General features: G+C 34.0%; 1 protein-coding gene across 1 annotated transcript; it reads right to left on the reverse strand.

The window, feature by feature from the left end:
- Positions 1–987: 987 nt before the first annotated feature.
- On the reverse strand, positions 988–16,540 carry LOC132551872 (methyltransferase-like protein 27). The gene is made up of 5 exons (XM_060216015.1): positions 16,430–16,540; positions 15,194–15,325; positions 14,804–14,942; positions 14,228–14,320; positions 988–1,169 (listed from the first exon to the last, which is right to left on the reverse strand). Exons 1-5 carry the CDS (start codon positions 16,538–16,540, stop codon positions 988–990), a joined length of 657 nt encoding a protein of 218 aa, XP_060071998.1.
- Between the last annotated feature and the right edge of the window lie 10,401 nt (positions 16,541–26,941).

A 26,941-nucleotide genomic window follows, 5' to 3' on the forward strand; every position in this document is an offset into this window, starting at 1 on the left:
GTCATAATGAAATATTCAATTTCTGATGCGATATGAGGGTTTATATGGTATTTTCAGTGAAGCAAAAGACGCTTACTTATTTTATTGTCTTGGTACTTTTTTCAGCAAGTCACCGTGTATTTTTTCTTTTGTTCATATTTTGCCCTGTATATGGAATTTGGGTTTGAATTATGATTATCTTGTCATGTTGATATTTTCTTGATATTATTTATACAAGTTTTGCCGGCGAAGTCGCGATAGGATTCACTGCCTGAATTACCATTACTGGACATCGTTAAGCTTCTTTGAAGATTTAACTTTTATGAAAAAACAAACTGTACCTCTTAGTCATTTTACGGTGCTGGACATGCTGATTAGATAGAGCCAATTAAATGTACACAACCTTCATCAAATCGGAATTGACGTTACACATGATCGACCAATTAGAATCGTTGGTTTTCAGAAGAATATTTCTTTAAGCTTCCTCGGGTGTTTACATGTAGAAATAGTGCTGAAATTTCGTTAAAATTTATTCTACTTATTTAAATAATATGTCCATATATTCGTTGTGCTACACACCCGTAGGAGTAGGATAATTCTATCACATTGTAAACAAGAAAAATGATATTCAATGTCTTTACACATAATGACAGAATGTCAACATTATATTTCATTGATATTATATTCATATCACTCATGATATTGCTGATAAATGATAATGGTACAGATATATCTAATATATATTCCTATATTCATAATACAAAAACTCTCATAGCTAGTTGTAGTGTTAAGAAAACATAGATATAAACATATGATTAGTTCACATAAACATGAAGTAACGGTAGGTAGTTAGGGTCTCAGGATAAAGAATATGGCATATTAACGTCTGAATATCTCATACGTAACTATGCCATTGATATGACATAATAATTTCTCTGGGGCACTAACCGGCTTCCGTATAAATTACGATCTAATTACTAGTGATTAGTCATTTTGTTCACACAAAAGTTATGCTTTCTCAAATACGAATACAACGCCTTCTTTTTCTTCAAAATACTTCGGAATTATCCTTTTTTTAATCGTTTTCCATTTTCCAGTTTCCTCCATGTTTTCCATCAACACTTCCAGTATACCGTCATATTCCGGATGTCTCAGGTACTCCTCTCGCATCACTAAGATGATAAATCCACCTGAAATACAACAATTAATACATTATAGGCACAAAGGGCTTCTAATGGCCAATGTTACCATCGGCGCGAAGCATTCATTTGATTATACATCATCTAATTAGGTGTAGCGCCCAAAGTAAAGATAGGGTAATCACAGATGATATACAACAAAATGATAACATTCGAATGTTTCAATATCAACTAACTTTGCAAGACAGAAAGAATACAAGATCAGCGTCTAACGATGATTGAATAAAAGACACACAAGTGAATAGCACCTTTCAATACAAATTAATAGTAAGATACAATTAACCGAAACTACATCATACAGCTGTCGTCAGTGATACTATGGGCCTAAATGTTAAAGCTTATGAGGCTCACATGCCTATTGATTAAATAAAATTTGTAATTTTCATAAATCAGGTAAACTCAGGTAGATAGGAGTTGCTCCCCTTCTCTTGCATTACAAGATTATCATTTAATGACTATGTTGTATATTAATGTATTTTGCCTTGTACCACTGTGCTGTTATGTATGGGAGAGGACTTAAATATGTCATATATATATATATGTCAATAAAATTCATAATCCAGACAGGAAGGTGCACAAACCCATAATTACATAAATTTTGTGATTTCTATACATCAGATAATCTTAAAACTACGTCAAATACATGTGTATATTCTGAACCGTGCCAATATTACAATGAATCAAAACGTGGCGTACAGGTTACGGCAAATCTCGGGGACTTAATGTCCACCGGCAGTGTCTAACACATACTCTTTCAAAGGATTGTACCATTGAAAAGCATCTTTAAATAGAAATAGATGATACAGTAGAGCTAAATTATGAATTAAACTGCATACAGCTGTTCCGTGTTGGAATACTGCAAAATAACTAGAAGGGATTATAGTGAAATGTTTACAAGGGCAGGAAAAATGAGAAATAATATAGAAAGTGATTACCTTTACGGGTTATTCTTAACATCTCCCATAATGCACCTGCCGGAATGTGACCTTGACCTTTCCTCTGGATGAAGCGACGATGTCATAGGTGTCTGCAGGGAAAGAAATGGTCAGTGGTTTACAAAACGTTACAAATCAATCCCATTACACACAAGCAAGAATATTAAGTAATAAGAGACGAACTTATCAGGCAATATATTGATATTTCTCTTAAATCATAGGAATATCATCGTTATAGAATGATATTTTTTTCTATTCGCATGTAAAATCGCTAAAATCTATATTTCATTTGTAGTTACAAGCAGTTCCTTATAATTGACTTTCATACGTTGCTTTGATGTCTCTCTTTTGACTAGATGATTCAAAGTGGAATACATTTTCGAGATTAAATTGGTAAATATATATTAATAACTGTTAAAACGTTTAAACAACTGTATTATTGTTGTTTTAATCATTTAATCTGTTATCTAGATTCCAATCAATCTATTGCTATAAAAATAATGCAGCTATTAGATATATGTTATGCTTTGAAACCAATTATAATGTTTCCAAATATTGCTGATTTTTTATTTTTAATTAGCAATATTTGACTATTGATATTGCTACACAGTTGGGTACTGAACAGTTTTATTGTGGTAGAAACAGATCACACAAACTCGCGGCTGTGGTACAAGGCTTTTTCTCTCATTGATATTTTTCAAAAGTTACAAACACACGACCTTTTACTCGGTTGAAAGAAATATCACACACCTGATGTGTAACGTCTATTTGTACTGACCATTATTTTGCGTTTGAAATGAAAATTGATTGAGTTGTAGTTTTCACCCAGCTGTTGTAAATATCTTTGACTTCTCCCTTGGTTTGTCCTGCTGTGAACATTTTTTTTAGTATATCGTAAATCACCTCCTCATTACCAGTTCCGTCTGTATTCATTTTGAATTCTGGAAAAAACATATATGTTAACTTTTTTAAAGACCAATATGTGTCGCAGTTTTGAATTGGAAAGTTTCGTCAGGGATGGCATTATCGTATGATAGTCTATTCACATGTTTATAAAAGACACATGTAACAGATGTATGGACCTAAAACATTATCATTGCTGGATAGAACAAGAGGCTCCCGGAACTTAACAGTCATCTGACTTTAAAGTTATAAAATGTTCAATAACAGTAGTAGGGGTAACAGTGATTAAATAATAATAACAACAACACGAAATGTAAGTAGTGTAAGTGACAACAAACAAAGACTTCTTAATTTGTCAAAAAAGGTTTTGCCTTAATGACTTCAGTGGAACTTCATTTCTCCACTATGTACATACGGAGGCCGTGAGAAAAATGTCTTCTTCCATTATGAATAGTAACAAAAATACATTATGCAGTGAACGAACATGGCACTTGCCCGCTCGCCAATGGCAAGTGATATCATATATCACATATCATTATCAAGCGAGTAAAATCATAAATTTACTCGTTCGGTTTGGCGAGTACGACAAAATTCCTCTCTCCAAAATAATGTTTTAAATTTCTTTGACCAATACGCTGAAGTACGTTTGTAAAATATCCGACTTTACAGTAACTTAATCGTACAGTAGTAATGTGTCCCATAGTAAGTACACGTAACAGTTTTCGGGCTAAATCGCTGTGAAATACGTCATCACTTGTTGATGGGTTGTGCCACTGACAAATACAACCGTGATCTGATTGGCGGATACACTGTAATGGGACGCTAATCATTAGCAGTGTTACATCCAGCGTGTTTCCGGTTCATCAATTCAACATGTAAACATGTCCCTATTACGGTATGGCTTCACCGGCGCAAAAGCGCCAGTTGTGACGCCGATTGGGAATAACGATAAAACCAAACTGAAAGAATATGAGAAAAACAGAAAAAAGAATATTCAATTCAAAATGGAAGGTTGGCCGTGCTTGGTTAATAGATTCGGAAGACGGTACCGGTATGTACTGTAAATGGTGCAGAGACAATCGTGAACTGTTGAAGTCTCGTGGATTGATAAAACACAGCACCACTTTTATTGATGGGTGCTCAACTTACAAGTTGGAATCGATTACATACTTTTGTCACCAACTTCAATAAATAAAATAAACCAAATGTTAACATGTCACAATTCTTTATTGTTAAACCTAATGAAAACGAATCAATGTAGCCATTAATAATTTGGGCGAGTAGAATTTTGTTTTGGGCGAGTTGATTTCTAAAGGCACTCACCCGGTTCGGCGAGTAAAAAAAATTGTTAAGTTCTCACACTATTATGTTTAGCGATCTGACAAGAACTGAACCCAGGTTAGACAATCCATGGGTCTACTGAATAAGTCGTTATGACGGCATGACATTTTTACATATTGACCACGTCCATATATATAATATAAATAAAGTTAAATTACCACCTACATTGGATAACAATTACCAGTCCCCTGTTCAGTTTAAATAATAGATGTCAGAATATTTTGCGAAGTTAATCTTGAAGTCTTAGTATCCGGAACCTCTGATGTATGACTTAAATTAATAAACCTGTAATTATTTTCATATCCTGGATTAAGTTCTTATCGAAAATGCTAGGCTGGAACTGAACCAAATAACACTACTCTCTGTAATAAAGAGATCAAGAAAAGTTACACATACTAGAGAGAGAGAGAATCTACTGACCTTCCTAGGGAAGAATCTTCACATAGAATGTCCACATTTGTCAGGAGACTCTATAAGTGTAGTGAAATGGGTATTGTTTTATTATTATTTAGGCAGGCATCCTAACCTGTAAATAGTTAGGCAGCTCGTTTTCAACCACTACACTTATACATAGGGATTTACTTCTGGGTTGTCAATGTAGATTTTGTCCTTGAATGAAAGTGTCTATGCTACAGTACTATGAAGCACTGGTCATACCAAAATCAAAACTAGGCTAGAAGGACGAAACAGCTATATGATGCAGTTTAATTCATTGTTCGACTTTACTGTATCTCACACTAAATTATGAAAAGGTGCTGTTCATTTGTACAATCTTCAAATGTAAATGTAATATCGAAGTATTTCTTTCAAATGTAGTATGTTTGATTTATAGTATGAATACTCAAGATTTTTTGTGTCTGCTCATAGACTTAGGCATCTAATAATACACAATATTCAAACTCTAGTCCAGGATCTCCATGGCTGCTCGCATACCACGAGTGTCGATTTACAATTTCTTATTTTTATATTTTATATATTCTATATTTTTTTAATGTACTTCTTCCTCAGCTCTTACAAAGCTTGAACATTATAATAAGTTTTCTTTTGTTGATTTATTTCACCAAGTTGAACATGTCTTACAATGCTTTCCAGACACTGCTTGTCCTATGAACCAGATTCAGTGGCAAAGTATGACACTGCAATCTTTTTTTTAATTCCATAACAATTAGAATCAGAGGTACCCTTGTGTGAAAAGTGGGTGATATGTTTTCTGTACTATCCTCAACCCTGTTGCAGACCATGTAGTACAGCATACTTAAATTCCTTCTTCAAGGTCAGTTATGTATGAATTGAAAATAGGTTTTCAGTGAAAACCTACTTTTAGTGGATTAACCCATCTTTTAACAGGCTTTGGTTTACTAAGATATTAGAATCTTGAAACATCCCAATATTAATACATATATAATTTTTAAAAATTCAAAATCATCATTTTACTGTCTAAACAGTATTTGCATTTACATTTGATAGTGTATTGATGACAATGTACTGAGGCTAATACTAAGATTAAATCCTACAGGAATTAAAATTGTATTGTTTTGTTGTAAACGGTAAATACCGCATACATGTACAATTCTTCAATAGAAATGTGAATAAACGAGAAATTACATTCCTGCTGAATATCGCAGACAGGGATTGATGCCGAGCAACTTCCTCTGGTCATCTACCATGCACCAACAAGCTGAGACAAATCGCAAAGGTATGTGCAAGGGAGAATTATTGGGACACAACGTAAAAAGGCACATTGAACAACTGCATTTACAGTGCTATTTGCTGAAGATCTTCTATAATCTTAAAACGTATTCAACACCTGAAAGATAATTTCTTAAAGAGTCCCAGTGAACCGTGGTACATTTTAAATACATACTATAACCTACAATATTTGTACATAATTCATTGTAATAATTCATTGTATTTTTTATATTCTACATTCTACACAACATTTAACGGCCAGGACAGAATCTTACAAATATTCCTAAAAATTACATGCTATTTACAGAATTTTCAAACTTTAATTTTTTTTATATTCCTTTAAATCAAAGTGGCAACATAGGTTCAGTTGATGTATTGGAAAATTGCTTTCAAATGAAAATTATCTTCTGCTTTTTGCATAGAACTCATTTTTAGGCGTACTTCACGCAAGAGTTGTGACTGTAGTTTAATATTCAATATAATAACAAGCCAATATGCTGTATGATTTTTGCTTTTTGCTTTAAATTGTTTTCAAATGAAAATTAACTTCGTGTTTTTTGCAAAGAACTCCTTTCAATATAACAACAGCCTAACACATTTTGTCTTTTTTGTATGTAATCATATCTCTACTGGCTGCATTTGAAAATTGTTTCCAAATGAAAATTAACTTTTCGCTTTTAGCATAGAGCTGAGAACATGACGTTTTGTCATGTCCTACTTCACCAGCAGGTATGTCATTTCATTAGTGACAGTTTTCGGATGTCAATCGGCAGCACTTTGTGATAAATGGACTGGATATGCAAAGATATCAGTATTTTATCGATTTTGAATGGAATATAATATTATAATAACCTCAAATAGGGAATAGTATGTAGAGATAGACAGATTGTCAAAAATATTCGGATGAATAAAATGATGGGTCAAAAATACATTTTAAAAATCTTAGACACGTACATGATGTCGGTAGTAAAAAGACATGCATTTATAAGAGAAAGATTAGATATATATGTCACTTCGTTGAAGAGCGTGACCTCTATAAAAAATAACTCCTCCCGTTGTAGAATGTGACCTCTGCAGCAAATATATGCCTCCCGTTGTAGAGTGCGACCACGATAACCAATATTTCCTCCCGTTGTAGAGGGCGACCTCTATAGCAAATAGATCCTTCTCGCTGTAGAGTGTGATCTGTATAACAAATAGATCCCTCCCGTTGTAGAGTGTGACCACTATAAGAAATAGATCCTTCTCGCTGTAGAGTGTGACCGCTATAACAAATAGATCTCTCCCGTTGTAGAGTGTGACCACTATAACAAATAGATCTCTCCCGTTGTAGAGTGTGACCACTATAACAAATAGATCCCTCTCGCTGTAGAGTGTGACCACTATAACAAATAGATCCCTCCCCGTTGTAGAGTGTGACCACTATAACAAATAGATCCCTCCCCGTTGTAGAGTGTGACCACTATAACAAATAGATCCCTCCCCGTTGTAGAGTGTGACAAATATTACCAATACTTTCTTCCCATTGTAGTGTGATCTCTTTAGCAAATAGATCCCTCCCGTTGTAGAGTGTATCCTCTATAACAAGTATATCCATCCCATTGTAAAATGTTATCTTTATAACAAATTGATTCCTTACATTATACTGCACATTATCAATGCACATTTCAAACATTACTTGTATAGTTTAGTCCTATGGCAGGGTGACTTGTAAAACGTCGATCTATATGCCCATATGTAGTAGTGTCTGAATCAGTTATAATCATAGCTTCAATAATTTCTTCATCTGTCTCCGCCGACATTTTCAGAAAAGCAACAACGAAATATCGTGTGGTGCGATGAGAAATAATATACGCATGAACTTTGCTTGTAATATAGTAATGAAGTCGGGAATGAATGGTGTCGAACTGACTACATAGAGTGATGAAAGGTCATACATTATAACACATGTGTATCTTTATTCTCAGAAATACATTTAATTTATAGTTCACAAAGGTGAATTACATGCTGATGTGAAAATTATATCTGCATGTTATCGAGAATGGTGCAATTTGTACAATTATGCAATGAGTTCACCTTTGGACCACTTTTCACTTATGGCTGGCTTTTCAAATCACCTATATAACTCGGGTAGTCATTTTGAATTCAAATCTTATTTGGTGTTACGTGTATATAAACATGTAATTTCTTGTATGTATTTGACTTAAATCTTAAAAGTATTTACGCTGTTAATCTATGAAATGAAGTCATATTGGGATATGTAAACGTACACATGTAAATCACTTTCTATACTGCTTTGAATTGTTAAATAGAATGTACATATGGTTATTAACTTATACTCTGAGACTGCTGACTTTTGAAACTGGATCGGGGTGGATTGTTACTGATCATCCCATCAACGGATACATACAGAGGCTCTGCATGTCTGGAGTCTCATTTTCTGTGCCCCATCCAACACTTTTTTGACCCAGCAAATATTTAACATAAACAGTCAAAGTGGTCATGCGGAATACTTACTACCACCGCTCTGTCCTCAACCCCAGAAAGTAGGATCACTAACACACCGCCTAACCAACTTAGCAATAAAATTGCCTTTTCTCAATCGCATATCAGTTTTCCCTTTCCACTCTTTAAATATTACACTTTTAATTGAAAGAAAGGAATTTGATTAAGAGCGAAAATAACAGCAGAAAGTTACGGAGTGATGACCTACATATGGACATTAAAAAACAAAAATTATAGCACGAGTACGCTACTATTCACTAACATTCAGTCCATTAGATGGGACTTACCATGGTGTCCTGTGGAATGCATTCTTATCTCTGAAATCCAAATTGTACTGAAGTTATATCTCGCCTTTCAGCGATAACAATATCATTGACTATTCTGGAGTTACAACAGTGACTGGCCTTCTAGGGTGTGCGCCATCCCAAGGCTCTGCCTGCTATGCTTACATTCCGCCACCCATCTATTCATTGTAGACATGAAGGGGATTCATTCCCTAGTGTTGCTACCATATCAGTATGGATATACTTCGATTTTTCAAACGTCACTTGCCTTGTTTATGTTAGAGTACTACCTTTTCAACATGAAGTGACCAAAGGATACACAGTCATAAAAAGTCGGGAAAAATGGAACTGACAAAGGACATCCCGGCTTAACTTCTTCAATACAAGGCTCACAACTTATCAATCACTCTTCATATTCGCATGTTTTTTGACGTTCAGGTAGTTTTACGTTACACTTGACGACGATTTTTTTTAAATAAACATACTTTACGTTGCATTCAATCGTTTTATGTTATTACATGATAAGAATGTTTTGAAATACAAAGAAAGAAAACAACTTATTCAACTTTCGAATCATTTGCATCCGGAATAGGAAATCGGCGAATTTCAATACAGTGACTAGAAAGAAACGCTCTGGTTGGCCAAAACTACGAAAGTTATATTATCACTAAAATTGTTTTCATCAAATATAGTCCTATATTACACTGGTAAGTGCTTTGATACAGCTCGATCAGCTATATATTTTATCGTTCAAGATAATTCTTCTATTAAAACTAGTGTGTTGATTAGAATATTTATGAAAGTTTTTTTCAACACTGGATCAAATTTGCCGAGGTATAACAGCACTTTAGACCTTAAAGTTTTTAACCTATCGACTGCAACTTTACTGAGGTTACTAACTGGTCAATGCATTCAAAAACTGCATTTGCAATGTATCAGTTACGTGAAAATTTAAAAAACAGTTGCATTTGAGTTGTGTTGCTGAATTGCATTGACACTTAATACTTCAAACCACATAGTAACCATTCTGAATCTACAACGACAGTTGCGAAAACCATATTCAACCATCACGAGAACTGCAGAATTGAATGCTGAATGTGTATTTCATAAAATTCTGTCACGAACCGGTGAATTGTGACAAACGGTAAAGATATTTTGAACTCATTTGAATTCGTAATTGTAGACAATAGGAGTCGTCGCCCTAAACTTATAAGGATTCATTGCAAGATAACACTAGCTTAGTTTAATCTTAATAAACAATCAAACAAAAGGTATTGATAATAAATCTTTTGTACCTTGCGATGAATATACGATGTAAATGAAAAAGAGTTGATTGTTTCTTGTGTTTTTTCTTTTGATTGAGCGTGGAGATAATAGAAATATGCACTCTGAAACTCTTTCGTGACAACTCTGTACACACTAATGGTTAGTAACGGTGGGACAATCAAGTTTCGGAATATTACAGAAAACATAACACAGATTTCCATTATACCTTTGGTATAAACTGTGTGTTAAAATCGTATGAATTACTAAACTGTAATTTATAATATTACAAAAAACGACAAGTTTCACTACAACCAAAATGACGTTCAGTTCCCATTCAATCAGCGACGTCGTCCAATGAGTGAAGTTAAGTGCTCCTCCAATAATTTATACATTTGAGATTTAGTTTTTGATAACAGTGACGCATAGAGCAATAAACTGAAACAGATTTTCAATTACAGTATTTTATTGCTTTCAAATATATGTGTACCCTTTGCCCATACATGTATACACTTAACCGAGTCACTTGATTCTAACAATTTAATGATCTGCAGTTCATATCATATTCAGAAAGCGTGTAGGCGATAACACATTTCAGTAAAAACATCAATGTTGATATCGCGCAGACATTCAACAAATCGTCCTTGATATCTATGGGGAAAAACGTAACAAAGAAAGACACTTAGAATACGTGTACTCAGAATAAAAGCTACACATTCTGAAAAGAACTTCAATGTCATTAGATAACTCCGGCTAGATCGACTGGTTAACTATACCCAGTAGTCCGGAAAATTCGTCATCTGGACGAGTTTGGCCGGGAACGAAGGTGTCCTAATTATTGGGTGTTGTTTTTCTACAAAGAAACCAACATCAACAGCTTTCCACCAAGCTGTATGATAAGCGTGGTGATTCCATTTTCCCTAATGTGACCCTTTCATTTCTTGATAGCAATATTTCTGCACTCCAAACTTATTGTTTTTATAAGAAGGAAGGTTTATCCCCAATAACTACAATTTTCGTGCAAGACGCCGTCAACTGATAGACAATTTCGTAACACAGGCTTTCAAAAGATGAAGTTGATGAAAATTATGTGGAAGCTTTACGGTCATCATAGTGATCTAATTTAGACTATTGATTTTATTTGTGCGTTATGAAGTTGCAAGCTGCTTAGATACAATTACACGGTATATAATAATGGTTATGATCATAGACACATCTCTGTGAATATTAGTGTTATACTTTGTATATACAATACTGGGAAAGAGGTGAGACTGGGAAAGTGATATTGATTAATCGAGTAGATGAACCATTTAGGATTTTTTACTATAGAAAAGTTAGTATAAGAAATGAACACGAACATTAGATAATCATAATCTATTCGTGGCTCTGACATATTCAATAGTTGCTTTAAAATAGATAAATTTGTTTTGTCAATACAGTCAGTAATTGTAACCCGTGACGCCGGTTTGTTATCGTGATATCGTGGTTTCGCATCGTGCTATCGTAGTATCGCATCGTGATATCGTGATATCGCATCGTGGTATCGTGATATCGCAATATCGCTTCCTATTAAACGAACCGATATTACGATGTCCCGAATCAGCCACCATATCATTCTCATTTGGAAATCTGTAAGTACTTACTCGGATTGAACAAGATTTATATGGCGGATCGTCGAGAACACAACACACGCTTGTCACTTTAGAATGTATGATTATATGACTTTTTTGCAAGGTCTTCGTGTTATGATTTCATTTTTTGCAATGTAAATTTTCGATTTCTGAAAAGCAACATTTCTGCGTCCCCAACCTATGGTGTTTACATGTCACAATTAAAGGCTTTTTCTTAAATTTTTTTTCGTAAAGATATCTCAATATATACCGACTCGAAACTACGTGTTTTGCAGGTTGATCAAAGATCGAAAGCGTGGAAGTTTTGCAGTCGTCATAATGAAATTTTGAAATATTCAATTTCTGATGCGATGTGAGGGTTTCCATGGCGGGTTTCTTCAGTGAAGCAGCAGACGTTTACCCTTCCGGAACACCTAATTTTATTGATCTTGTACTTTTTTTTTCATATTTTGCCCTAGTTATATGGAATTTCGGTTTGAATTATGATTATGTTGCCATGTTGGTATTTTCTTGGTGTTATTTATATGATTTTGCCGGCGTCGGCTTAGCCAATATAGGATTCATTGCTTGAATCACCAGTACTGGACACTTTTAAGCTTCTTTGAGGCTCAAACTTTTATGGTCGAATGAACAAACTCTACCGCTTAGTCATTTTACGGTGCTGGACATGCTGATTAGATATAGCCGATTAAATGTACACAACCTTCATAAACTCTACAAATGCCAATATATAGTTGACGAATTGACGTTAAATGATCGACCAATGAGAATCGTTGGTTTTAAGAAGGATAACAAGTCTTTTTAAGCTTCTTCGGGTGTTTACTTGTAGAAATAGTGCTGAAATTTTGTTAAAATTTATTCAATACAATATATATTCCTTGTGTTCAAGTAGGACAATTCTATCACACTTTATCATTAAACAAGAAAATGTTACTCAATGTACACGTGATGACAGAATGTCAACATTATACTTCATTGATATTATATTCATGATATTGCTGATAAACGATAATGGTACAGATATATCTAATATATATTCCTATATTCATAATACAAAAACACTCATAGCTAGTTATAGTGTTAAGAATATACAGATATATATATATATGATTAGTTCACATAGACATGAAGTAAAGGTAGGTAGTTAGGGTCTCAGTATAAAGAATATGGTATAATAACAGCTGAGTACCTCATACGTAACTATGATATGACATAATAATTTCTCTTGGGCACTAACCGGCTTCCGTATGAAGTTACAATCTAATTATTAGTGAAAAAAATATTCCGTCAGTAATCATTTTGTTCACACAAAAGTTATGCTTTCTCGAATACGAATACAACGCCTTCTTTTTCTTCAAAATACTTCGGAATTTTCTTTTTTTAATCATTTTCCATTTTCTAGTCTTCTCCATGTTTTCCATCAACACTTCCAGTATACCGTCATATTGCGGATGTCTCAGGTATTCCTCTCGCATCACTAAGATGATAAATCCACCTGAAATACAACAATTAAAATTGAAGAACTGACAAGAAATATATTATAGGCACAAAGGGATTGTAATGGCAAACTTTATCATCTGCGCGAAGCATTCATTTGAGTACATATCATCTGATAAGGTTTAGCGCCCGAAGTAAAGATAGGATAATCACAGATGATACACAACAAAACGATAAAATTTGCATTTGTCAGTATCAAGTAATTTTGCAAGACAGAAAGAATGCAAGATCAGCGTCTAACAATGATTGAATAAAAGATACACAAGTCAATATCACCTTTCAATACAAATTAATAGTCCGCTACAATAAAGCATAACAATCATACAGCTGAGAAAAATCCAAAGTAACAATAAGAAAATTCAAAAACTTGACAGGAGGTTCACTAGCCTGAAGATTTAATAAATTTTCATACATCAAATAAACTCAGGTATATAGGAGTTGCTTCCCTTCTGTTATATTACAATGCTATCATCTAATGACTATGTTGTACACTAATGTATTTTGCCTTGTACCATTGTGATGTTATGTATGAGAGAGGACTTAAATATGCTCTGCCTTATGTCCAATCCTTTTGTAATATATATCTATCTACATGTCAATAAAATTCACAATCCAGACGGGAAGGTGCACAAATTACAAAATTAAATAAATTTTGTGATTTCTATATGTCAGATAATCTTAAAACTACGTCAAATACATGTGTATATTCTGAATCGTGTCAATATTACAATGAATTAAAACGTGGCGTACAGGTTACGGCAAATCTGGGGTACTTAAAGTCCACCGGCAATGTTTACCACATACTCTTTCAAAGGATTATACAAAAACCGCACAAGCGATTAGCATTTTAAAATAAAAAATAGAAGTTACAGTAGAGCTGAATAATGAATTAAACTGCATACAGCTGTTCCGTGTTGGAATACTGCAAAATATCTAGAAGGGATTATAGTGAAATGTTAACAAGAGCAGGAAAAATGAGAAAAAATATAGAAAGTTATTACCTTTACGGGTTATTCTTAACATCTCCCATAATGCACTTGCCGGAATGTGGCCTTGACCCATTCCTCCGGATGAAGCGACGATGTCATAGGTGTCTGCACGGAAAGAAATAGTCAGTGGTTTACAAAACGTTACAAATCAATCATATTACACACAAGAAAGAATATTAAGTAATAAGATAAGAACTTATCAAGCAATATATTGATATTTCTCTTAAATCATAGGAATATTGTTGTTATAGAATTATACTGTATGCTATAATCGCAAAATCTATATTTCAGTTGTAATAAAAAGCAGTTTCTTATAATTGACTTTAATCCGTTTCTTTGATGTGTCTTTTCTTATTATCTGATTCCAAGTAGAATACATTTTCGAGATTAAATTGGTAAATATACATTCATCGAGATATGTTCAATATCTCTCAGGAACCAACACAAGCACAATTCTATCGAGTCATATATAAACCACTGCTATAGAAAGAACATTGTAATTAATAGTTTAAATACTGGTATAATTTAATTCCATACACAGATAAAAGAATGACGTAATCCATTCTCCAATCACCATTACCTACATACCAGCTTCTACCTGGATCAGTGGCTCCTCCGATATAAACTCGTTGATGAATTTCTGATAAACGTTCTTAGTATCGGCCTTCTTTAACATTTTTGTTGATGGGTCCAATGCATGAAGATTTCTGAAACCTTTCAGCTGCAGCTATAAAACCAATACAGATTCATTTAACATTGACGTCCTGACAACTTCAATCAAGATGTACATCACCAAGTAAGATAAGAGTCACATTATGAGGCCCTGGGTAAGATCCAGGTTTGACTTAAAAACAAAACCCATGATAACTTCCATTGTCGATCAACCTACTTGTTCTCCAATCTAATGGTTACATTTATTTTTAGAAACTGATCACAAAAGTTCTAAATTCAAAACATGTTGAACTCCCCGAGTTATACCTCTTTCCCAAGAAATCCTGTTCCAGCAGCCACATCGAGCACTAAGGCACTCTTTTTGTTTGCTTCTGGTATAACTTCACAGCATTCAATAGCTGCCTGTAACGGACCTTGATATCGGCCAGGGTTTAAATCCTATAAATTGACATGTGTCTGGACAATAGTACATGTAACATTTTTATAGTGAAGAATAAAAACGATTGATATTGAAAAAAAAAAAAAAAAAACAATATCACTAACAAATCTACATATTTCTCGTCTTTTTCAGATATCCATTTACAGATCGGATCACAGGATTAGAGGAACAAATGAATGCTTGATTTGACTTTGTTTGTGCTCATACAAGTCTGATTTATTGAAGTAACAGAGAACTTTGCCTAATTACATTTTGTTATGTTTTGTTTGAATCATAACAAAAGAGATTAAACCTTGCATGAAAACAACGAAGAAAATACCGTCATACATATTAACATATGTTTAATTCAAATTCAACCCTTTATTAACGAACCAACTGCGACCTATAAACTTATAGGTTTTGGAAGCACAATATATCAATGTTAAAATGGAAATTAAACAGTGAGGATATCAAAATCATCACGCCTAACACACAGCTTGGTGGAGAATGTAATGATTCCTTTTTAACTGAACAATATAATCCGCTACATCATTAATTTATAGCTGTTTAATTTATGCATTTCAAACTCGAAAATCTTACACGTGAATATTTGTAAAAAAGACACACATTTTAACAGAAATTTAGACTTTAATAAGAAAAAAAAAAGAGAAAATCAGAAAATATAATTTCTACCACATAAAGATGGTTTTGTAACACCTCTACGACATCGATTATTACAATTACAAAGAAATATTCATACACACGTGGAACAACTGTTTAATTATTGTTTTAATTATTTGACTTGATCTATTGTTATAAAGATTATTCATCCATTAGGTATTTGTTATGTTGTTTATTCGAAACATATTATAATGCTTCCAAATATTACTGAATAGAAATGTTTTTAAACTAACGATATTTCACTACATGCCACATCATATTGTTGATATTGTAAACAGATATTTTTCAAAAGTTACAAACTCGAGTGATAGAACTATCATATAGAACAACCGTCTGATGTGTAACGTCTACTTGTACTGAACATTATTTTGCGTTTGAAATGAAAATTGATGGAATCGTGGTTTTCACTAGTTGATGTAGATTGGCGGGAATTGATAACTTACAATTTCGTACGTATCAGCCCAGATGTTATAAATACTCTTGACCTCTTCCTTGGCTTTCCCTGGTGTGTACACCTTTTTCATCACATCATTACCAGTTTCGCCTGTATTCATTTTAATTCTGAAACTAATATTTGTGATAATTTTTAGAAGACGAATATATGTCACAGTTTTGCATTGGAAGGTTTCGTCAGGGGGGGACACTATTGATTTTCGTATGATAGACTGTTCAAATGTTTATAAAAGACTCGTGTAAAATATATATGGACCTGATACAACATCATTATAGGATAGAACAAAAGGCACCCGGAACTTAACAATCATCTGACTTTAAAGTTCTAAAATGTTCTGTAATAGTAGTAGTGGTAACAATTATGAATAATCATAACAACCCTAAATGTTAGTAGTGTAAATGACAACAAAGTTTTCCTGACTTTCATTTCTCAGAAAGATTTTGCCTAAATGACTTCAGTGGAACTTGATTTCTCCACTATGGACATCTCCATACCATTTTCTGAATTGAAAGAACGCCTTGTCTTGTTATGGAAGCTTTCATTTTCAAGAAATGTGAAAGACAGTTCACATATAAGATTGGGATTTTTTTAAGCATATTTAATGGAAAAAATAGCCCAAATCAAAGTAGAGAAAAAACCCATCAAATGTCTGGTTGACAACATCCTCTTCAAGTGTAGTGGTAAGATCTTCCTACAGACAATTGACATACCTTCTGGCTGACTTATTCTTGTTTTCATACGACGCAAAATTATCGAAGAACTGATAATATCAGGTCACAAAGACCATGCAGAGTAGTTTAATTCCACTTTCAGATATATTGATGAAATATTGTCTTAAAATGATAAAAGATTTATTGACCACGTTTATCGTATATACCCACCAGAATTTGAAATCAAGGCCTACACAGACCTTTCAAAACCAATCCCGTGATTCATAAATTGGTGATTTGTGAGTAAAAATGTCTTCTTTCCTTGTGAATGATAAGAGAACTACATTATGTCAAGCGATCTGACAAGAACTGAACCCGTGTTATTTGTTAAACAATCCATGGGTCTACCGAATAAGTCTTTATGACGGCATACTATTTTGTTCCTTGTTCTCATTTGAGAACGTGACATACTTACTTACAGAAGACGCTTACTCTTCCGGAACATCTGGCCATGCATGAGTCTCAATGTAAATCTCCATATTTTGCCCTAGCTTTACGAAATTTGAGTTTGGGTTATGATTATGTTCACATGTTGGTATTTTCTTGTTGTTTATGACAGCTTTCTTTCGGAAAGGGATGAGCAGCGGTCCAAGTACAGCTGTGAACTGTATGGGAAGGTATTTCATAAAAAGTTGTATAAAGCCAAGGAATATGCTGAGGATGAAATCAGGGCATTACCAAGTACTCCCATTTCACTCGTCCATGTATTGGTGATGTTTTGTTGGTTTGTCTTGTGGCTTGATTTTCGTCATTCTCATTTGGAAACTTGACATTTTTTACTCACATTGACCAAGGACTGGCGGATCGTTGATTACACGTTGATCCCTTCTGAATGCTTACTTCAAAACACACTTCTTGGTGGTATCGCACAACAGATCAACAACTTCATACTCGCATCATGCATATATCGTCCGCACAAAGGCACGATACAGAAGGGGGAGAGAAGTGAGAGTGAGAGAGGGAGAGTGAACAAGAGAGAGGGGGATGAGAGAAAAGGGATGAGGAAAGAGAAAGGAGATTTCACTCGAGACCAGGAAAGATTAAGAGGGAGTGAGAAAGAAGGAAGGGAGAGAGGGAAAGACAGAACTAAGAGTGAGAGAGAGAGAGAGAGAGAGAGAGAGAGAGAGAGAGAGAGAGAGAGAGAGAGAGAGAGAGAGAGAGAGAGAGAGAAAGGAGAGAGAGAGATTCTTAAGGGAGAGAGACAGGTGAGAGGAAACAAGGAGAAGGAAGAAACAATTTTTTAGAAAATATGTACAGCGATATTAACAAAACATCAAAACTTCATAAACTGAGTCGCTATGTAACTATGTGAGACCTGCTGATTTGCTAAAAAAAAAAAACAAAGGCACGATACAGTATCTAAAGCAAAATTGTGCCTTTCGTGACGTTTGGTGAAATGGTTGATAAATATTACGGATTGAAAAATTCAATGGAAAGCTCCTTTAGTTATGACTAAATAGCGACCATAGAAATGTTAGCTTTTGATCATTATTATAATGGTCATTTGTAATTTGACAGTAAACGAAACAAAACTGGATCCTGCGTTTAATAATCTCTCTCTCTGATTGTAGAAGATTTTAGACGATTCAAAACGAGAACTGGGCGTCTGCATATTATGAGTGGTTATGGGTGGAAGGTTGTGAAAAAAACATCATTGATAACGAGTGTACATAAATGTTAAGTCTGTACCTGACAGATCTTCATGTGCCTGACCTATAGAATATGGTTTGATGAGAGATTATACTCAGCTGTACTCCTATATATGTAGAACATAGATAAACCCACCCCATACTGTCACTTCTAAATCCATATGAACTACGATAGAATCTCACATCTATGCGAGAGAACCGTACATCGAGCGCACATATTTGCGATATCCAATTTCCTCCATTTTTCCTACCGTGTATACTTTGTGTGCACTTCTTCTCACTATATGCGATCCCACATTAGACGTTGTGCAAACCCATCATTGTGTTTATTTTCGAGAATTATTTTTGTACAGAATCATATTTCATCTTGTCACACAATTTCGAAAATAACGTAGTTCTGTAATTACACAAATAACACAGTTCATATAAAAGTCCGCATACCGACATGGAGGAGGATTTTCTATTATTTTATCATTATATTCCATAAATTGTATACATGCATTTGAAAGTCACATAATTGATTTCACCAAGATCTATAGATTTATTTCTCGCAAATGCTTTAATAATGATAATAATAATAATAAGCGAAAACGTACCACATTAACTCTAACAGCCCTTATAGACAAACTATTGACGAAAATGTCATTTGATAAGTTATTTGCCTCGTTTTTTTTTATCTGATATTCTAAGGCATATTTCCAATATTACTATTTTCGAGTATGACGTCGATAGCTTACAAATAAACTCAAATACCATGGGTTTGAGAAATGCGGGTCGATAAGACTGAATATGTTAAGTCATCATAATGATCTCATTGGGTGTATTAGACGCTCGTTTGTATAAAGGTTCCATTTTATTTTAACTTGATCGTATTTAGGAACGTGGCTCATACTTTTTCGGACTGACCAATACATGCCGGGAGTCGTCAATGAAGCAGAAGTCAATAACTCTGTGGATTGGAGGTGACAGAGAAACCTTGAACAGGTAAAACGGGAAATAAATCACTGAATGATGGGAGAATACCTCGTTTTATTCCTTGTACTTTTTCATTTGATTCCGTGTGAAGATTTCTCTTTCTTTTCTTATTTCATCGAGATTATGTGTGAATTAAAATCCTTCTAATAGCTTTTTTCTATACAAGCAGTGAACTATTGCCTACAAAAAGTTCAAGTGAATGAAGTCATAGATTACCTGTTCTATATTAACGAAAAATGTCAAAACCTTCAATTTCAACTTACTAAACAGTATTTTGTTTTCAAATTAAAAAAAGGATAATGTATTGCAAAATAGGAAAACCGTACTGCTATGGAACCTTCAGTACATTCTAACTACATTGTATACTAATGCGGTTTCTATCGTGACTTTTTATACTTAACATGTTATACCATTAGTCTTCTATGTAAAATAATTAAAATAAAATACATACCAAAAATGTAAGCGATACAACCACTTACCTTGATTATCAAGGGCAGATTGTATTTCCTTCTCTTTTCCTTACACGAACCAAGGTCACAATGAATATGTGTAAAACTGTATCTAATTTTATACTCGTTTCCCCAGTGACTAGTGAACAATTTCAAATTATTTTCACTGATGAAAGATCAAGAGTGTTAAAAGCACTTACATATCTAAACAAATCTTCAGCTGTTGCACATTAAAAATGTTCCCAAACTTGTCATCTCCGCTTAGTTTCTCTAACAACTGCTTATCTGTAACCAGTCTTTGAACAACCGGGGCCAAATGTTCATGTGTAGACTGGACATTTACTTTTGAGTACCTTTTTGTATATTTTTTGTAATTTTACATATGTTGCACAGACCAGTAAAAGTTTGTGATACATGTAACGCTCATCTATTTAACGGCAACAGACTGTCGACACTGATCAGACAAGGTTTGTTATGCGTCTAATATACGATTATTTAATAGCAACAGATAGCCGATATTGACCAGTCAATGTTTGTGATGCGTGTAATGTACGGTTATTTAGCTGTTTCCCGTACCGAATGTTCCATCCAGGTTCCTTACCGGATGCATTTATATATGCCTCGTCCCCGGCAAGTCTAGGGATAATGGCGGCGCCTAAGTCCGTTTTTGTCGTGTTGTATTTTAAGACGATTAATTAACAAGTTGGTGTCAAGACATGGCTTTATTTATTGAGTTTTAGAATATGTTTTTATTGTATTGTTGACGCTTTTGCTCATTTCATTCATTAAAAGCATCTCGGGGTTGTATCGAGAATATTCTGTCTTTCTTGTTGAACTTTTTTCTACATGGGAATGTATAGTGCATTGAATTCGTAAAGGGCACCATTTGGCACTAGCATGTTTGAAATATCCCTGTCATAACAATGTTACACTGTTTGTTGAAAATAAACACGATAAAATATTGCAACACTGTCGAAGACGTACGTGTACACATATGTTGATATGTCCCCTGTCAATACTTATGTCAACTGCTTGCCATGTATTAGCGGATGATAAGATGATGCTCAGTTTTAAATATTTCACAGACGTTTATCGTTTTATGAAGTCTCATTTGTTGACACTTGGCTAAAATATTCCAAAGCAATGTGTATATAAATAGCTTAATTAATGTTTAAATGTGCAACAACTGATTCATTTTAACATATTTCATTGTCATATTAGAACGTTAAAAGGATTGGTCAGTAAGTTTTACTAAATTAACAGTGACCTCTCCCTACATACAGATAAACAGCTATGAAATAACAGTAGTTACATTAATATTATTTAGAATGTGAAGAGATTAGACAATGTATCATATTTAGTTCAACATAAAGCTTAATTAACTATAGATTATAAATTTACGAGAGAGAGAGAGAGAGAGTTTGTGTGTGTGTGTGTGTGTGTGTGTGTGTGTGTGTTTACATTACGTTCCGCGGAACAAAGCATGACAACACATTCACGAAGTGAGGTATGAAAAAAACGAGGTACTTTTCCCCGTTACCTCGCTTTGCCGGCCCCGGATTCTGCGTAGAAAATCGGATCTCAACATCGCATGAAGTTTTTACTATGTACCCCACTTCAAGTGGTAACTTTCATTGACCTCACTAGACCGCTCGTGGGTTTTACCACACTCCCAGGAATTTTAATGATATTAAGGAAAATTTCACTTTGCTTCAACATGAATTTCCAGTCAATTTTTTGTAAGCAACCCATATAATTAAAAAGCACGGGAACACAAGCTTTTCATTTTTTTTTTTTTTTTTTTTTGACAAAGTCATGTTTTGTTAATAATGACGTTACCACAGCAGCAATAATTTTTAAACATTTGAAAAAAATATCGAATTCCTATCATTAGCAAATGCTTTGGACAATGGAAGTGAATAAAAATACATCCGGAATTCAAAGTATTGTGAACTACTGGATTAGGAACCTAAGGATATGTATATGCCAGAAATTTACTGATTCATGGTTGTTGCCATGGTTGCTAGCTCGTTTTTCGAATATTTGATGTTGAAATAAGCAAATTTCATTTTTAAATTTCATTTCACAAGAAAAGCGACGTATAACATAATTAAAAGTTTATTCAATCACTAGAAGAAATAATAGAAAAATGAAAAAAAAAAACTTATTTGTTAAAATTTTGCGATATTTTTCATACACCTGCATCATTTGAAACACTGTGTTACGAGTTTGTCTGTCATTTTATGACTTCTTGTAGGAAAATAGCGATAAAAGGAAGAGCTTCTTGAATATCGAACCAACTGCGACATGTAAACACCATAGGTAAGGGATGCAGGATTGCTGCTATCAAGAAATAAGAAGTTCGCGAGAGAATTGAAATCACAACGCTAATCATACAACTTGGTGGAAAGCTTTGGTGGTTTCGTTGTAGGAAACTATCGAGCGGCTGATGTAGAAGAACCTGTTGACTTTCAAGTTTAATGTTTACATAAAAAAATGTACAATGGTCGTGGTCAATAAACCTCTTCTTATTTAACAACAAGACGTCTTTAATTTATATAAATTCGGCCTCATATAAAAACAAAAACAAATCAACCAACACAGGGGCACATTTTGTTCCGACAGGTATGTCAATAACCTATTGGGAGATCGTACCGTCAAACTCGATAAAGATGTTGTCATCAAGAAACTCGATCACTTTAATGATTTCGATCATGGTATATTTCTTCTCTGATTTGGACGAAATACGCTTAGTATACTTTACAACCGTTCACCTTTCGTGGAACAGAAAAGTCTCACGGCAAGAGAACGCAGGCGTTCTTTCAGATTAGGGTTGGGAATGGTAGTGTACAGAGGTGAAAAAATCAAATTGTCTTGAAGGGATGCAACAAGAAGAAAGTGCTGAAGATGGGTCAAGAGCTGAAAGGAGTTGTTTAAAATCCACCTATTGATTTTACTTCTGGAGTAACAGTATCACAATAAGGCTGTAACATAGATTTCCTAGTTCTTAGAATGGTAGTGTCAAAGGTTTTGTTTAACAGCTAGACTGAACTAAAAGTCATTACACAAACACCCTTGTATAGTGGCCTGGTTACGATGGCAACCTAAATTTCTTTCAAGAAAAATCTGCATGCACATTTTATACGTTTACATCGTTTATACAATTAACGAGTAAACATCTTTCTCTTCTGATATGGAATATAACTCCTGAATTGTATTCATAAATATCTTAGAAAAAAAGGCATGCATATAAAGCTTAAATTAATTGAAACGAGGGTCAGAATATCAACATAAGGAATACCTGAGTATTAAACAAAGGAATAAAGTAGAAAATTAAATCGATGATTAAGACAACCTATAGGAAGTCGAGTCAAATTTGTTTTGTAATGGCAGTTTTTTGTTTTCTGTCTAGAGAAATACATGATTTAAGATTGATGGTTTTATATTTTTTAACGTCCTATCACCTGCTATGCTTATCTAGCACACGGCTTCATAATGTAAGTGAGCTGGAGGTTTATTCGTGTAAAAAATCAGATCCCAAATTCCGACTGCACTTGATGTTCACTACTAAAATTTAAAAAATTACAAACAAAAAAATGTAAGTCTGCATGGGTGACGAAGACGAAGTTCAAGCAACCACGGAGAGTTATGGCCTGTCGTTAAACTTAATGTTAATAAACACACTGGTTGTTGTAGTCTTGTCGCCGGTTGCTAACAGCAAACGCCTTGATGTAAGAAAAGGTAAGATTTTCAACACAATATGGTTATGCAATCATGATAAGATATTAACCGTGGCTTTTGTAAAATAGACCTTTTAACACAATGATTATCGTAGGCTTGTCGTCTGTTGCTTTCAACAAAAGCATTCATGTGAGAAAAACACGACGATATCAACATACTAAACTGGGTGGTATATAAGTTAACATAAGTATGGATATCGAAACAAATCTGAATTAACATGAAATCGACACTGAGACATCGAGACTGGATGCTGATGTAATGAATTATGTCGTATTTTATCATTGCATATTGTATGTAAAATATATGACTATTTACTTGAATATGATGCGTTATTCTGTTATGTTTTTATTGATTTTCCAATTTCTTCCGTTCGTTCATAAAGTTATTCGGAAGTGTCTCCTCTTTACTACAAGTTTGGACTTTATAATAAACAAGCATGAAACACCTATATTAATGAATTTATATTTGATAACTTGTGTAAGTTGAGTACATTGTTTTATATGAATAATAACCTGATTGTCAAATTTATCACGTCTCCTGAAATGTTGAAAGGCCAACAGGCCGTTACAGCAGACGTTAAACGTTAAGTGTTGCTATTACTGATCTTACAAAAATGCTTGTATATTAAATGACAAAATGTATGATAGACAGCTGAAGCTTGTTGGTTAAGAATAACAACACAAAATACCATAAAGCGCTGCTGAAAAGTCAACCGCTTCTTTATCAATACAGACATACAATGTACTGTGTATTAACAGAATTTCTTTAAAATGAGGTCATTTTCATGTACCTCGCCAGCTAGACTGATCTGGTGTTACCACGCTGTGTGCTAGCAGAATTTCGCTAAAGTGAGGTTATTTTCATGTACCAAACTAAGCTGATTGATTAGTACCACTATGTTTGCTAACACAATTTCGCTGAAGTGAGGTATTGTGTTACCGTTACCATTTTTTGTATTGTTGCTTTGTCAAGCTATAGTGAATACCAAATTTAGATATATCTTTATCTTTCTTGGTTATGTAGACTTTTTTCATGTGAGCGCATGTATTTCATTTTGTATTTTTGTATGACATGACAGTTATATAAAATTTGATTTTTGTGTACATCAGTTTGTCTATAACACGACATGACATGACACATTTGTGTCTCACAATTTATGTGAAAATTCAGATTTTCTCATTTCAGAATAACTGTTAATCTATGTACCGCTCAAGCTTTGGCGATAGTTTTAGACAGGTTAATCAGAAATGTATTCCACTCCCATCGTTAATTTCGGTAGACCTCACTTTGCTTGTCCTTGTTTCAAAATTTACCTCGGTTTATTATATAAACCGGTAGTGGTGTATGTGTATGTGTCAACCCACCCTACCCAGGAAATGATGTGCAGCTTTCACAATCTTTATATTGTCGTTTAATGAGATATTGGGATCACCTTAACAAAGTATGTCAACAATTTTATCCTCGACGTACCATGCTAGTTCTCCGTTTAGTGCATTTCGGAAATTATCATATAAAGGACATGTTGAATAGAAATAATGAGAGAGTCCACATTGACACTCTGCAGACTCTATAAGTGTAGTGAAATGGGTATTGTTTATTATTATCTAGGCAGGCAGCATTACCTGTAAATAATTAGGCAACTCGTTTTTAACCGCTGCACTATCCTCAACCCTGTTGCTGACCCTCTAGTACAGCATACTTGAATTCTTACAGGTAACTTTTGTATTTATTATAAAAAGGTTATCAGTAAAAACCAATTTCTATACCATTTAGTGGATTGAAACATCTTTTAGCGGGGTTTACCAAAGATATTAGAATATTGAAATATCCCAGTATTAATACATATATATTTATACCTCAAAAAATTATCATTTTACTGCCTAAACAATATTTGCGTTTACATTTGCCAGTGTTTTGATGACAATGTACTGAGGCTAATACTATGGTTAAATCCTACAGGAATTAAATTTGTATTGTTTTGTTGTAAACGGCAAATACCGCATACATGTAAAATTCTTCAATAGAAATGTGAATGAACAGGAAACTACATTCCTGCTGAATATCGCAGACAGGGATTGAAGCCGAGCCACTTCCTCTGGTCATCTACCATGCACCAACAAACTAAGACAAAACGCAAATGTATGGGCAGTTGAGAATTATTGGGACACAACGTAAAAAGGCACTTTGAACAACTCCATTTACATTGCTATTTTCTGGAGATCTTCTTTGATCTTAAACGCATTCAACACCAAAGCCCAATGGATTTCAGTAGTAAAATCTGAAAGATGATTTCTAAAAGAGAACCGGTGAACCGTAGTACATTATAAATTGATACTATTACCAAAAATATTTGTACTCAATTCATTGTATTTCATATTCTACATTCTACACATCATTTTACAGTCAGGACAGAATCATACAAATATTGCTAAACAATTACATGCTATTTACAAGAGTTTTCAAACATTGAAAATTTCATAAATTCTTTTTTTGTAATCGATCATACATTTTTAGCTTCTAATTTATCCTGATTTGCAGATTTTGAAGTATAGATATTTAATAAGATGACCGACTAACCCTGTTTTCCTTTTTAGTTTTGAATTCGAAGTGGCAACATATGTCCATATGCTGTATTTGAAAATTGTTTCAAATGAAAATTATCTTGTACATTATGCATAGAACCCCTTTCATTAGATGTTTTTAGATGTTTTAGGCGTGCTTCACGCGAGAGTTATGACTTGTTTAATATTCAAAATGATAACAGGCCTATACGTTTTTTCTCTTTGATTTAATTCGAATTGGCAACATATGTCCCTATTCTGAAAATTAACTGTTCGCTTTTTGTATAGAGCTCCTTCCATTAGATGTGTTTCATGTTGTAACTGAGATCGTGACGTTTTGTCATGCCCTACTCCGCCAGCAGGTGTCATTTTTTATCGGTGACCGTTTTCGGGTGTGACCCGACAACAATATCTAA

Source organism: Ylistrum balloti, unplaced genomic scaffold (genome assembly GCF_031769215.1).
Source record: "Ylistrum balloti isolate Yb309-2 unplaced genomic scaffold, AGI_CSIRO_Ybal_v1 Utg370224, whole genome shotgun sequence".
NCBI classification, from domain to species: domain Eukaryota; kingdom Metazoa; phylum Mollusca; class Bivalvia; order Pectinida; family Pectinidae; genus Ylistrum; species Ylistrum balloti.